This window comes from Tamandua tetradactyla, chromosome 1, assembly GCF_023851605.1.
Source record: "Tamandua tetradactyla isolate mTamTet1 chromosome 1, mTamTet1.pri, whole genome shotgun sequence".
NCBI classification, from domain to species: domain Eukaryota; kingdom Metazoa; phylum Chordata; class Mammalia; order Pilosa; family Myrmecophagidae; genus Tamandua; species Tamandua tetradactyla.
This window is the reverse complement of record NC_135327.1, coordinates 170,843,571-170,859,416: the sequence shown is the minus strand read 5'-3', so window position 1 is coordinate 170,859,416 and position 15,846 is coordinate 170,843,571. Positions and strand designations below refer to the sequence as shown.

Sequence of the window (15,846 nt, the reverse complement as noted above, 5' to 3'; positions counted from 1 at the left end):
AATCCCAGAGCGAAATTGTTGATGCATACATACGTTCTATGGCTCAAACCTGATTAAGCCTTACTTCCTAGCAGCTGTGATATTGTGAGTTATTGCTAAGAAAACAAGCAGTAAGGACTTTGGTTGAATGAGTCCTATTAGACTATTTTAAACCAGGCAATTCCTTTTGGACCCAATCTATTTATTTGGTAATGGGAATAACAATAGGCACCTATCTGTCGGTGTGCCTCAGATTTCATTGATGAATAACACTTTAGAAACATGTGAAAAGCTATGTTAGCAATCAAAATCCAAACAAACAAACCAGGATTTATTGTTGAGGAAAATTTGAAATTACTCAAACTACAGGAACCAATCATGAACTAAGGGACTTCAATCCTCCTTCTTCGTCTTTAATCAATTAACTCACTGCAAAGGCCACTTTTCCAGAAGTATATCATTGAGAATAATAACGGTAAAGAAAAGTCTTTTCTGTTCATTTGTTTTTATGAGGTTTTTTTTTGTTTTGATTTTTGGTTGTTTTTTTTTTTTGCCCAGGAAAGAACTTTTAGAAGTTTATTTCTTATAAAATAATTTCAGGGATTAATGTAGCCTTTCTCAACCTGGGTTCCACTAGAATTAAGCCCTGATGCTTTGAAATATTCATTGTATGTAATGAATTAACATCTCTCTTCTACATCTAGAAGGGTACTAGCTATGTATTATCCTCTGGAGAGTAGAGAAAACAGTCCCTCAAATAATTTTCTGTGTTCTGTTGTTCAGATGAGGAACCCCATTTGAGAAAGACTGGTAGAGGTTCCTAAATGAAAGGATGACAAAGCATAGTACTAAGATCAATGGCAGGGGAAAGTAGGCCATAACCTACTTAAGCCTTTAAAAATCTTCAACAAAACAAACACTTTGGACAGGAAGGTATATTTCTTTGAAACATGATAAAACTTCTAGCTACTTCATATAGAGTTTATCAGGGACTCAGTAAGGGTGTAAAGTATAATAAGAAAGTTCTAACACCCTTACCAATATATATTTATTAATCACCTGTTATGGGTCAGACACAGTTCCAAGTGCATGAACAAAACTGATAAAATTCTCTGCCCTCATAACCTCACATTCAAATAGAGGGAGAGAGAAATAAAGAAAAAATTAGTAAAATATATAGTATGTTATATGCTAAGTGCCGTGGAGAAAAATAAAGGAGGAAAATTTGATAGGGAATGCCGGGTGGGATGTTTGCACAATTTTAAAAGAGTAGCTGGGGGTGCAGGGGTGGTTCAGTGGGAGACTGCTCACCTTCCATGAGGGAGATCGAGGTTTGATTCCCAGACCACGCACATACAAAACAAAACCAAAACACAAAGATAAAAGAGTAGCTAGGATAAGTCTCAATGAGAGGATGATATCTGGTTAAGACCTGAAGGATGCAAAATAGCCACCCATGCGTATATCTGGGGAAGAGCATTTTAGGCAGAGGGAACAGCAAGCACAAAGGTCTTGAACAGAAGAGAGTCTGGAATGTTTGAAATAAAGGGAAGAACGCTGTTATGGCTAGAATGAAATGAACATCTGGGAAAGGAGGAGGTTTAGGGAAGCAGAGATGGGTATAAAAGGTCAATGTCTTTAAAGGGTCCTATATGCTAATAGCTCATCTGATAGTAAATAATAACTCAGCCCAAAGCACATGTAATTTGACTTAATGCCACTTCAAAGTAAGAAAGGACGAACAAGCAACATAATGTCACAACTCAGGACAGAAGGAAAAGAGCAAACCTGTTTGAACTAGATAGAATGCTTTCATTGTTTTTTTTAAAAAAAATTTGAATTGAGAAATCTTCACACACATACAGTCCATCAATAGTATACAATCATGACTCACAATATCATCACATAGTTGTATATTCATTGAGATCATTTTTAGAACATTTTCATCACTCCAGAAAAAAAAAAATGGAAAAAACTCATACATCCCATACCCCTTACCCCTCCCTCTCATTGACCACTAGTATTGCAATCTACCCAATTTTTTTTATCCCTCATCCACCCTATTATTTATTTATTTTTATCCTTTTTTTTTTTTTTTAACTCATCTGTCCATGCTCTGGTTAAAAGGAGCATCAGACACAAGATTTTCACAATCACACAGTCACATTGTAAAAGTTATATAGTTACACAATCACCTTTAAGAATCAAGGCTACTGGAATACAGTTTAACAGTTACAGGTACCTCCCTCTACCCATTCCAATATACCATAAACTAAAAAGGGATATCTATATAACGCATAAAAATGACCTTCAGGATAACCTTCTGACTGTTTGAAATCTCTCAGCCACTGAAACTTTGTCTCATTTCTCCTTTCCCCATTTTGGTCAAGAAGCCTTTCTCAATCCCACGATGCCAGACCCCGGCTCCTCCTGGAGTCCTGTCCCACATCGCCAGGGAGATTTACACCCCTGGGAATCCAGTCCCATGTAATGTGGAGGGCAGTGAGTTCACCTGCCAAGCTGGCTTAGAGAGAGAGGCCACATCTGAGAACAAAAGAGGTTCTCTGGGGATGACTCTTGGGCATAATTATAAGTAGGCTTAGCTTCTCCTTTGCAAGAATAAGTTTCATAGGGGCAAACCCCAAGATCGAGGGCTCAGGCTATTGAATTGGTTGTCCCCAATACTTGCATGAGTATCAGGAATTCCCCAGATGGGGAAGTTGAATATTTTCTCCTATCTCTTCAGGCCCCCAAGCGGACTTTGCAAATATTGTTTTTATTCTCTGCCCAAACTACTCTGTGATATACTGGGGCATTACACTAACCTGTACAAACTAACAAGATCTCACACCCTATCCAAGATTCCATGTAATTCTGGTGTTCAAATAAACTGACCATACAAGTTAAATTAGATAATGCACTACCTAAAATATAAATTTTGCACCAAATAAACATCTCTCCCCTTGGTCTCACACAGAAGTTTAAGTTTTAAAATTCCACTGATTTTTGAAACAATTGAGATTTCTCTGTAAATGTGCAAATATTAGTTGGGGGGAGAGAAAACTCTCTTTTATTTTTAAGTAGTAGAAAAAACATAAATCTTTACACATGCAGTTCACTGAAGCTATATAATCAGTGAACTACATAATTGTACTCTTCAGAGTAGATCAGAGAACTATTTACTTACTCATCCTCTTCTGTCTCAATTGGAAGAGGAAACCTTCATGAAGCTCTACTCTGACTTCCCAAGATTCCATTCATAAGTTTAGTAAAAAATTTAGACTTGGAGTCAAAGTGTTTATGACAAAGCAGTGATCATGCTTAATTGGCCTTGGATAGAAAGGGGGATCCATAGCAGCTCAGAACCCACCTGAGCTGTAGCTGTCAGTAGATGACTGAGAGATGGACCGAGACAGAGAGCGGCGTCCAATTTTGGTGGGTCGTTTGTTAAATTCTTGCTTCTGGTCAGCAAACTGAATCTGCTAAGAAAAAGAACCCTGGTTATATACAAGCATAGAGCCTCATTTTGAGACAGTATTCAAGGCTTGCTTTATAGACTCTTACCTTCCCTTGCAGTTGATCTAATTGCATCTGGAACATTGAGACTCTTACACCTTACCTACTATGCCTCTAACAAATTCAAATATCTGATCCATTCTCTGACTATATATGCCTTTTAGAATAAAACTGTGACCAAAAAATGGAGAATAGGATATTCTGGATAAGACAAATTTTTAGAAGGTTGAGTTATATATATATAGAAATCCTTTCTATAATTTCACTGAAAATTAAAGCTGGAAAGAACCCTTGAGACTATAGTAAGTATTCCGACCTGCATGTATTTAGATGAGAAAACTGCAAGGTACAGAAAGGTAAAGTGACTTGCCTTCAGGTTTAAAGATTCTCAGGAAATGATATGGTATCATGAAAAACATAGGCTTTGCATTCAGACAAAATATTCTGGAATTTCATTCAAATGCTGGCCATTACACTTATGAACTACATGTAATGTTGGTCAGGATGTATATGTAAACCTCCTTTTCCTATACATATAATAGAGATAATAGTACTTCACAGGTTTTAGAGAGTGTTAAATGATACAATGTATATAAACTGAAACATTTCAAGAGATTCAATAAATTCACCCTCACCCCTGCAGTTCAGTGTTCTTCTAACTCTTGAGGAAGCCACTCTAGTTTTTAAAAGCTTTTTAAAATGTATTAGCTAGCTTTCTGGTACTAGTAAATTTTTAATATTCAGAATCATAAACTACCTAAGAGCCACATGATTGAGAGCCAAATGAATTGAAGACTCATTTATTAGCTATAATAAGACAGATGTAGAAAAAGGTAGACAACTAGACTGATATGTATAAACTTCAGTCACACCCTAGAGAATGCATTTTGGGCAATACCTGATAGTAACTTTTTTGTGATTTTACCTCTTTCTCCTATATTGGAGGTTCCAGCTGATACTTTATAATACTTTACAAAGCAAAGCTCATATTACTTACTCACTGAATAAACTGTTTTCTTTTTCTCTAAGTGAATGTTTGCATATTAAGATTATCGTTTTGTATTCAAGGTGGTAAAGAGGCAGCTCTACTGAAAAGGACAAAAAACTGACAGCTAATTCTACTTCTAATGATAAAAAGATGATTCCTGGATGTACAGAATTATAGATATAAGTATACCCGAATAAAATAGGTAAATGATGGCTACATTTCCTGTAGTTAGAGGTCACTACTGAGTCATCTGAGAATTTACACAAGGTGACCAATGCAAATTGAATTAACTTAGCATCACCGTTTAGGGAAATTCATATATTTTCATAGCTGAAACAACAAATAAAGGCTATGTAGTAATTTCAAGTTTACAAACTGTTTTCAGAAATAAGAAAATTCATTGGATTGAAAGCTTGGTGTTAGATGCTCCTGGCAAATATTTTTTTAAAGAGGTAAAACTGTTAATTTTTCTAAAATAGTGATTTAATCCAAAAGGAAAAAGTGTCTCTTCTATGTATTCCCATAAGAAACACATGAACTGCCATGCTCTTCTCCTATCATATCCTTACCTGTCTTCTTACTGTTACCTCCCTACTAAACTCTAGCCTTCATAAAGGCAGGGATTATGTATTTTATTCATACTTATATCCTCAGACACATAGTAGGGAATCAGTCATTTACTGACTTAAGAATTGAAATATGAGGTAGACTATTCTCTCTCTCCACTGTTCGTGCTTAGGTGAATTTTAAGTAAATATGTTAAGCATAAGCTAAATCTGATACTAAAATATTTTTAAGGGCAAAATTATTGGGAAGGGGAAGAGGGAAGTTGGAAAGATAGAGACAGTATAACAGTCTCAAAACTCTGGCTTCCTGGTTAAATTCCATTTCAACACCCTTGTTCAAGACAGTCAAATGTTTTTATTCTGTTTTAGAGGCCATCTAAGAAAAGTTACTAAACTGACTTTCCAGAGGCCACACTGAGTCACTAACTTCAGCAGTGCTCACTTTTAAAAGGATAACAGCTAATCCCTGCCTCCAATATGTATCCCACACCCCATCTGCATGCATGTGCATGTGCATGCACACACACGCATGCACACACACACGCACATACACACACACTAGAGGGGACCGGTCTAGTTGTCAGATTTGTAGGTTCAGAGCAGGTGCACACCTATTTACCCCAATAACACTAAATTGTGCAGTTACCTAGCTGTATCATCATCTCAAATGAGCTTCTCTGAGTTCTCATCTCTATAAAGTGTTTTCCATTTACAGTAATTCCTCCCACTCACCACAAGGGCTGTCATTTGACATTAAAAAAATACTAGGCTATATAGGTTTTATCCAGAAATATAGGTTTCTAAAACTTTACTTACTGGCTAGATATTGAACTCAAGTTCAAGGTAGAAGAATATTAGAAAGAGACTGCTTCAATCACACATATATAGTACGTTGTACGATTTTTCCCCAGAAATAAATGCTTATCTTTTACTGATAACCAGAACATATTGAATCATTTCTTGGAGTCTGCCTCCCCTTAATAATTAAATGAAGTGACTTTCTCCACTCAATAGTCCACCTTGTAATACAGTAGCCTAACAATCGAAGTTGTGATACCCAGTAGATTCTACACCTAACTTTTCTACCTTGTCTGAAACCAGGGTCCCTTAAATTTGAAACTTTTTGCATTTCAAAAAGAACAACCTAATTCCAACAGGCATCAAAGTAAGGAGGAAAACACACTGTTCAGGAGAGGCAGTGAAAGCAAGAAAGAAGGGAAAAAGAGAGCATAACAGCTGTCCTTTTACCATAACAGTTATAGCAGCAGGAAGACTGGGAAATAAGAGCTTAGCCTCACCTGGGCTTTAATCCCAGAGTTGCCATTGACAATGTATTTCTTCTTGCTGCTCAGCATAGTGACATTGCCAGCCCTACTGCCACCTCTCCGATCCGGGGACCCTTGTAGCCAGGTCTTTAAATCCTCATCAGCAATTCTGTTGTTTCTGGTTCCAGCTAGCTTTTTTTTGAGGGGCTGGGGTGAGGCTACTCTTCCCTGGAATCTCTGAAGCAGCTCTAATATCCCCTCCAGCAGTAAAGTCCTGATTTAATAAGGTACTTTTGTGAGTGGCTCATCAGCCATTCCTAATTCTTGTGGCAGTTTTACTTTTATTTATTTATTTTTTCCTGAACACCTAATTACATGGATCCTCTGACCTCTAAACCTTAACAAGTCCCTTGACAAGGCCCAACTTGCATGCGCATAACAATAGCTTATTTATATAACTGGTGCACTTTTTTGCCTGCTATAATTAACTTGCTAATTAGGTTCTTTTTTAACCTTACCTCCTCCTTTTCCTTGTCAGATGATTTTAGTTAACCTAGTCTCAATAGAAAAAAATTAACTACACTAAAAACAATGAGGGAATTTACTAAAATAGTAAGGAAAAAAAAAAAGCTAATGGTGCCCAGTGCTTCACTCAGTGTCCTTGGATTAGCCAGACTGAGGACACTGGTTTCAGCTCTGTTACCAAGGAAATCAACTTTCTCAGTCTGTTGCTTTACACTTTATTATGTATTTTTTATATATGTGTTTGGACATCGGTTTCCAGTCAATTGCTGTGCATCTTTTATACATATTTTGACACTTGGTTTCCAATATTTATTGCAGATTTGGTGTTGGGTGATCCTGTTTGCTTTTTTAAACAACTGTGTCTTATGGAAGGTGTGACTGCAAAAGAGAGCTCCTTATTTCCTCAGAGTTCTCCAAAAACACAGCCTTGCTATGTGCCAAATAAAGATTCAAATGAAAGGGCAAAGATTCATATTATTTACTGATTAATTACAAAAAGGATCCAGTAAATAGGAATCTACACTCAACTGTATGTTAAGGACAGGGGTAGTGATGTGATTTAAATTCTTCTTAAAAAAAAAAAAAAGACTGCTTTTTGAGGACAAAAAAGAAAATGAAAGGATAGATCTTTTTTTCAGGATAACCTTTCTTTTGAGGGAAAAGGTCACACTAGTGTTTAACGCATAGTGCTTACTGACTTCTCTGGAAGAATGAAAGAAAAGGAGAGGAACTAATATTTATTAACTACTATGTGCACGGCCACGTAGATACATTATTTCTTTTAAGCTACATAAGAGTCTTAAGAAGTAGACAATATTATCCCCATTTGACAAATTAGGAAACTACAACTCTGAGAGAACAATCTGCCTGAGTTTTCATGGTAAGTAAGTGATGGAACTGAACCTTTAGCCTATGTTTATGTCAGCACCAAATCTCTTGCCACTTTATCATACCTTATGACATTAATCAGAAAATCAAAGAACTCTCTTGGTCCTGGTCCTCAGTGAATTAGTCCCACATTATTCCTCTCAATTTATCTTTAAATTTATTTTCTTATCAGATTGGGTCTCAGAATTGACATCATCACCAGCTGATTTTGGGGCCCAGCTCAAACCACAATTCTGAAACAGCTAACCATATAAGAATGAATAATCTAACAGTCCTTTAATTAGCAACTTTGCCCAATGCCATTACCATAAATTGAAACTGAAATTAATTGAAATAAAATATTGACATTCACCATCACCCAGTCATTTACTTTATTGTTTAAAATTTTATTGTGGTAAAATATATATAACATTAAATTAGTCATTTTAACCATTTTTAAGTGAACAATTCAGTGGCATTAATTACATTCACAATGTTGTGTGGCTGTCACCAGTATTTGTTTTCAAAAACACTTCCAACAGAAACTCTGTACCCATTAAGCAATAACTCCCCATTTCCCTATCTCCCTCCAGGCCCCAGTAACCATACAGCATTTATTTTATGAAAAAAATTGATCCCATGCTCATAATTTCATGAAATGAAGCACACCAGTATTTTTCTGCTTAATGAATCTCTCTGCTCTTCCTAGCCAAAGATGTTCATCCTAGTAGACTCTAAACTGGTTCCTCATTTTCTTTACTCAGGAAAAAAGAGACTCTTTAGTCCAATGGTTTAAGTCATTTGACCTGAGCCAGAGGTAACTAAACGTCTCTACCAAATATAACCAGAAGACATTTTAGGATACTATTACTGACAGGAAAAGCCTTACCACTTAACAAATTCAGCTAACAGAATAGTTCTCAAACTTCAGTGGGTATCAGAATAATCTGGAGGGCTTATTAAAATACAGATTGCTGAGCACCACCCCCGGAGTTTCTGATTCAATAGTTCTAGGGTAGGACAAAAGACTTTGCATTTCCAACAAGTTTTCGGTTGATGTTGATGCTGCAGGTCTGAGAAACACTTTGAAAATCACTAATCTAACACTTTCTCTAAGCATGAATAAAGCAACCCTAATTTTCTTGACTTTTACTCTTACCTTAGCCAACTATTTTATCCTGTCTGTGACTACAACCATGGTGGTACATTCATATGCAGAAAAGAAAGGGTTATTTGAAAGGCTAGAGAACAGAAGGAGGTGACTCTGTATACCCAACACAGGATAAAAAAGAACTGGTCTAATTTTGATTTCCACAACTTAAGGCTGTTAAGAATTATGAAATAATTCTGTTAAGAATTATGAGTCCTCTCATGTGGAGGACAGAAGATGGATTTACCCTCAAGAGGGTCAGTCCAAGAGAAACCAATTAATTTCTTTTTAAGTACATAAAGGACTAGTACAAAGGACAATGATCAGAGGCTTTCTCTGTATATTCTCCATTTCTTAACATCTCCAAAACTTAATTTCTATCATTTTCATTTGTAAAAATGGGAACAGTAATATCTAATTTGCCTATCTCAAATATGTGTTGAGATGATAAAACAATGTAGGTAAGAAGGCTCTGAAGACTACATAATGGCATATAAGTATTAGTATTTCTACTCTTTCAGGTCAAAAGTTCTTAACCTAGAGTCCACTGATGCCTAGTACCCCTTAAAATGGTGTGCAAAATTTGTGTACATGTATTTTTTTCTCGGGGAGAGGGCCCATAGTTTCATCAGTTTCTCAAATGCTTCAAGTGCTAATTCTGACCTACAGTTCGAGTTAAACTACCTCTACCACCATTTTCTAGATACCTTAAAGGTTTTTGTCTCATTTCTAATGCTTCAAATATGGTTCATATAGTCTTACAGACCTCTCCCTGAGAACAATCTCTTCACCTGAACAATCTCTTCACCTATAAAAGGGATCGTTTCTTTTGGAATGAAAATCAAGGTAGCCAGCTGGCTGGCTGGGTTACTCAAAGTCAATCAACCAGATTTCCTATGGAAAAGTACCAACCCGACTACAGAGAGCTTAGATGGGAGGAGGAATTATTTAAATGTAGGAAATTTTTTTAAAGGTTACTGTGGCTCTCCCTGCACATAACAGGAGGCATTTCACCTACCAGAAGAGACTAATAAGGATTTCTCAGGGCAAGTACAAATACATTATTAATAAGACAATCTTTAAAAGGATGTGTTCCCCAACACTTCAGCAGTAAAAATGACTGAATAATGCTATGAAAACCTTTCACATGAAAGTAGCTGAAGAGCAGAAGCTCCAGAAGTTTTCCAGTCACTGATGGAGTGTTAACTTGAAGGTCTACCTTGCCAATTCTTTGAAACTGGGGTCTTCAAACTTCACCCTCGCTATTTCCCTGCTGGGAATCAGAGATGTGAGTACTATCAGCTGCTGTCTGGGGGCTAAATCCTATTATCAGAGGAGTAGCAAGTCCCTTTTTGCCAAAGAGGGAGGTGTTGTAATACCCCTTCCCTGCTAAATTTTCCTCCTGAAAGAGTTTGAGATGATTTTCATATATTCTTTGGAGTCAGGGATCATCTTAGTGCAAATCTCATTACGCTAATATGTAAACTGGGACATGAATTAGGCATTTGTTAAAGCTTTCCAGCTGAAATCTTGGCCCAACATGGAACTGAACCCAGGGTTTTCTCCTGGGAATCAAAAGGCACTTTAATATTTCACCATGTCAGGTCTGGAAATCTACAGATAATGCACTAGAATTGCTCAGTGGCTAACTTTGCTGGCTAAGTGGATATCAGTGGCAGCCTAATGAAGTACTTTCAAACCATGTCAGAAGTCAATGACTTATGTGGTCTTTGTCAAGGAGAAGATAGTAGATGACTCAACTGCATTACTGAAGACAAGCCTACCTTGTTTTCCTACTCCTTCTCATCGTTGTTGCTGTTTTTTAAAAAAATTCTCCTGGTCAAAGTTATTTTCCTGATTTTTGAGAGAAAAAGGCAAGAAGTTGCTAAACAAGGGAGATGCTATATTATAAAGTAGGGTTTTGGTTTATTCAAGAATGCTTTCTAAAAGCTGGGAAGCCCTAGGTCTTATCTCTAAACTAACTCCTTTAGAACAATCTTCCTGATCACATAAATAGGAAACAGTAAATGGGTGAAAGTTCAGTAGGAGCCTCCTCTTGAGAGATTGTGCTCAGCAGGTAAGACAGTGAGGTCAATTGCTTAAAACAAATAAGAGTAAGTATAAAACTTTTATTTTCTGAGTTGGCACACCTAATGTTCAGTAGAATTCTTTTGTAATATTCCCTTATAAGAATATCAAAGTTTAAAATCTTAATTTGGTTTCTCTCCTAAGAAAACCAGAATTCTTGCTCGCCATCTTGTTACTGTTAAGTGGCTGGAGATTAAAAAAACAAACTAAAAAAATCCTACCAAAATTTTTAAATGACTCTTTTCCATTAATTCTAAAACACTACATTATTTGAAATAAGCCAGTGGATGGATAGAACTTCTTTTCATCAAATGTTTTAAAACTGAGCACAAGATTCCGAAACAATATTAAGAATAGCAACAGTAATAAAAAATAGCTGTGACAATGAGTGTTGAAACATAGGCTCTTCTACTGGGCCTTTGTTCTCAATCTCTTTAGGCCTACTATATATATATACACACAATCTTATTTAACAACGGTTATTTATTCAAGTCCCTAATTCCATAAACACTGAAATAACCTGGAATATGTTGTACATAGTCTGGAAATATATACCTATACATATTTATTATATGTAACACAAGCCTTTATGTAGACTGTAAGACAACAGGCTAAATCTAGAAGAAACCAGATAGTTAGGAACTAAGGATGGTTGTTTTTAAATCAAAAGTTGAAACTGGAATGAAAATATTAGGTTTTAAGTGCTAGTTGTTATCAGCTAAGTCCTTTTTTCATCATTATATTAAAAATATTTATCAGACAAATGCAGTATTTTGAAAAATTGTACCAAGAGAGCTAGTTCCTGCCTTCTAGAAAAATACATAAAAGGGACAGTTGGAAAAAACATTTTGACTGGGAAAAAAAATGGAGGCAGGTAGGAGAGAAATGTTTTAAATATTTTTAGAGACTTCAGAGAGCACCATTTCTACAAATTCTGTTTTTCCCTTATCATTCCTTTTCTTTACTCCATGAGAAATAAATGGAGAATCAGCTTAAAGCAGATATGTAAAGCAATCACAGGATAATCCATGCAGTATACCAGCAGCAGGAAAGCCCCAGCCCACCACAGAGACACCTAGGCAATAAGCAGACTCTGGCCAGGCAACTCTCAGACCTCCCCTAACTTCACACATAATTAAGGATCATAGGTCACCCTGTACATAGGACCCAACCAAAAACTAACATCATAACTGTTTTTCAAATAATGGATGTTGGTAGAAACTTCTTCCAGGTGATCACTGTTATCTGTCAGAAACAACTGCCTCTCTTTATCAAGAAACAGAAGGAAAAACAAAGCAACCAAAGGACTCACCATCCACTCAGGCATGTGAAAAGCTGAAGTGCCCTCATTGCCGTCCCACTTCTCCATAGTGCAGGCGTGGGTAATATATGTCCTGAAGCAAAATGTAAAGCCAAAAAGCAGACCCAACCTAATAATTCCAGAAGTTCACAATGGCTAGCAGAAGCTGCACACCCCTTTGCAGAGGCCTCCTATTCAAATCAAGATCATTAGTCAGCTGCCTGACAAGTCCTTTTACTGGCCAGCTTCAAAGCATTCTTCTGCTTTTGATTAAAAAATCAGAGCTGATACAAAGTTCTACACCCAGGCACTGTACTTCCTACAGGGCACTCACTATTTAATGCTACCCAAACACCACCACCCCCACCTCCTCTATGGGGACTTTCTACAGCAACACAATAAAAAGTCACCAGGCTTCCTTTCTTTCCCTGTGTGTGAGGCACTTGTTAATATTCTTCCACTGCTCAGGACACGTCATTGAAGGTTCTGATACCAAGATCAATAAGGATCGAGGTCAAGAAGGCACTCCCTTCTCAAAAGTTGTTTGGTTTAAGTCAGTACAATAAACAGGCGTTTCCTTGAAATCAAGAGTTCCTTATGGCTTTCAGATTTAAACAACTATGCAGAAGCTCCCCATCAGCTCACACTAGGGGCCTGGCATCAGACTCTAGCATGTATCAAGTTAAATTCTTATTGCACTGGAGGTTGAAATGGAGCCAGGGAAGACCTTTTGCAAAATCAGAACTTAGAAGCTATCGACAAAGTTCTGGGATCACAACTCCCTCTGCCGGCTTCCTGTGCTACTACTAGGTACATGTAGGTCTATGGGTCCTCAGCTACAGAAGCAACAGGTACCAATGTTGTAAAACTGCTTCACTGAAGCTAGTCAGGAGCTATCATAGTGCAGGTTTAGAAGAGAGTCAGGGCTTCCAATCAAGACTGGGGCTGCCTCAAAGTCCTTATCCATTTCTGTTTTTATCACAAGTCTGGTTTCGGGGAGAAATAGAATGCCAACATAAGTATCACCTTAAGGGACCACAGGGTCACTTCCTCCTTATGTTTCCATACCCACTCACTCTTCTGCACACACTTCAGAAATTTGGAAATAAGACAAAACTAGAAAAAGTTAAGGTGATATGATCTATTTTACCTGCTTAGTTCATTCCTAGAATATGTTATCCAATAAGAGTACAATAGGTGTCAGGTATAAAGGTAGCCGAACAAGATGCTAAGCTTCATTCCTCATACCACAGGAAGGTCAGGAGCAGGTGCAAAAAGAAGAGAGAATGGCAGAGGTGGGGGTAAAAATAGCTGTCATTGAAGAGGAGCTATAAAGTGAAGCAGTTTGAGTGATGACAAGATATACAGAAGGTTGTTGAAATGTAGGGGAGATAAGGCACTCTGAGGTCTCAGCAATCTTCGGTCATTGTCCTCTGGTCTATCTTCTAATCTAAACGTCTTAAAATGAGAATCACATTTCTGCCTGTCTAATAGTCTCTCTCACCTGTATTATAAATGCAACATGTTCAAAATAAAAATTATTGTTCTATCTTTCCCTTCACCTCCACCTTCCAAGCATCACTTTCTTCTTGCTTTTCTATTTACGTTCATGATGTCACTTTCCTCTCAGCCAACCAGATATAACATCTCAGTCGTCTGTGATTTTTTCTCCTAGTGCCCAGAACAATCAATTACCAATTATTTTTGTGCATTTTTCCACCAAGCCTCTCATCTATCCCTCCTAGTTCATTTTCTCAGCCTCTTAAAAATCTTCTATAAATTCTTTCTACGATGATCTCCCATGACTTATTCCTATGTATATTCTAAACACCAACTAAGCTGTCTAAGCTCCATTTTCTGAATGTGAAGACTTCAGCATGTTCGTTAATTGCACTGGTTTTGGAATAAGACAGATCTAGATTGAAATTCTAGCTCTGCCACTTATTTTTAAAAAAACTTAAGAAAAAAATCAAGGCCAAAAGTCTGTTTTGTTGTCAGATTGAAGCCCAGCTCTTAGAGTATTGCAATGATGGGCACTTACTAGATTTTCTGGTGCTCCTGTTTATAATCTCTACATAAAATCATTATGTAGATTATTCAATCATTATTGAATAAATGGAAGATTTCTGTTTCATGGTAGTGTTAAACATGGAAGAAAACTTTTAAAGAAAACCAGAGGAATAAAATAATAAACACCAGTAAAAGACTAAACTAAATGTAATTTCAGTTGTGACATATTTTTAATGTTTTCTTAGTGTAGGTTTTAACTTAAATGTCTGTATTGGAAAACTGTAGCCTCACTACAACTTTTTGTCATGATTCTAAAATGAAAATAAAACAGTAGCTATTAAATTCAAGAACTGAAATTCTATTAATGACTGGGACTGTACTAGGTATAAGTACTAGTCATAAATTTGTTTTCAGTATACTTTCATTTTACTATAAAGTGTCTTAGAAGATATAACTATAGCAAGTGCAGGGCTGAGACCACTGCACATGATACAGATCCTTAAGATTTAGGTGAGGAAAGGAAGAGATATTTATTTGGTGCAAAATTTATATTTTGGGTAGTGCATTATTTAATTTAACTTGTATGGTCAGTTTACTCGAACACCATAATTACATGTAATCTTGAATAGGGAATTTGTACAGGTTAGTGTGATGCCCTGAGACATCCCAGAGTAACCTGGGCAGAAGAGAAAAAAAAGCATTTGCAAAGTACCCTTGAGGGACTGGGGAAAAAGGTAGAAATAATAAACTTCCCGACCTGGGGAAGATCTCATATTCTCACAAGCATTAGGGGTTACCAATTTAATAGGCCAAGCCCTTGATCTTGGAGCTTGCCCTTATGAAACTCATTCCTGAAAAGGAGAAGCTAAGACTACTTATAATTATGCCTGAGAGTCACCCCCAGAGAACTTCTGTTGTTGCTCAGATGTGGGCTCTCTCTCTCTAAGCCAACTTGGCAGGTGAACTCACTGCCCTCCCCACTAATTGGACACAACTCCCAGGGGTGTAAATCTCCCTGGCAATGTGGGACATGACTCCTGGGCATGAGCTGGGACCCGGCATCATTGGACTGAGAAAGCCTTCTTGACCAAAAGGGAGAAGAGAGAAATGAGACAAAATAAAGTTTCAGTGGCTAAGAGATTTCAAACAAAGTCGAGAGGTAATTCTGGAGATTATTCTTATGAATTATATAGACATGTCTTTTTAGTTTATGGTGTAACAAAGTGGCTAGAGGGAAGTACCTGAAACTGTTGAACCGTATTCCAGTAGCCTTGATTCTTGAAGATGGTTGTTTAACTATATAGCTTTTACAATGTGACCATACGATTGTAAAAACCTCATGACTGACACTCCTTTTATTCAGGGTATGGAGAGATGATTTAAAAAAATAAGGTCAATAGGGTGGGCCATGGTGGCTCAGCAGGCAGAGTTCTCACCTGCCATGACTGGAGACCCAGGTTCAATTTCCAATTCCCATGCAAAAAAATAAACAAATAAAAAATAAGGATACTAAATAAATAAATAATGTGGAGGGAGTAAAAAATATATTGGGTAGATTGCAATACTAGTGGTCAGTGAGAGGGAGGTGTAAG

At 37.0% G+C, this 15,846-nt stretch overlaps 1 protein-coding gene across 8 annotated transcripts in view; it reads right to left on the bottom strand.

The window, feature by feature from the left end:
• Positions 1-15,846, bottom strand: part of AHCYL2 (adenosylhomocysteinase like 2) — a 228,261-nt gene that overhangs the window by 51,856 nt on the left and 160,559 nt on the right. For 4 of the 8 annotated variants that reach the window (XM_077128538.1, XM_077128227.1, XM_077128387.1 and 1 more), the window contains one exon: positions 3,350-3,461. In XM_077128538.1, the coding sequence (XP_076984653.1) occupies positions 3,350-3,461 (112 nt within the window). Of the gene's footprint in view, positions 1-3,349; positions 3,462-12,256; positions 13,896-15,846 lie in introns of those variants that run through there. The other 4 variants (XM_077128309.1, XM_077128460.1, XM_077128599.1 and 1 more) reach the window with 3 other exon arrangements.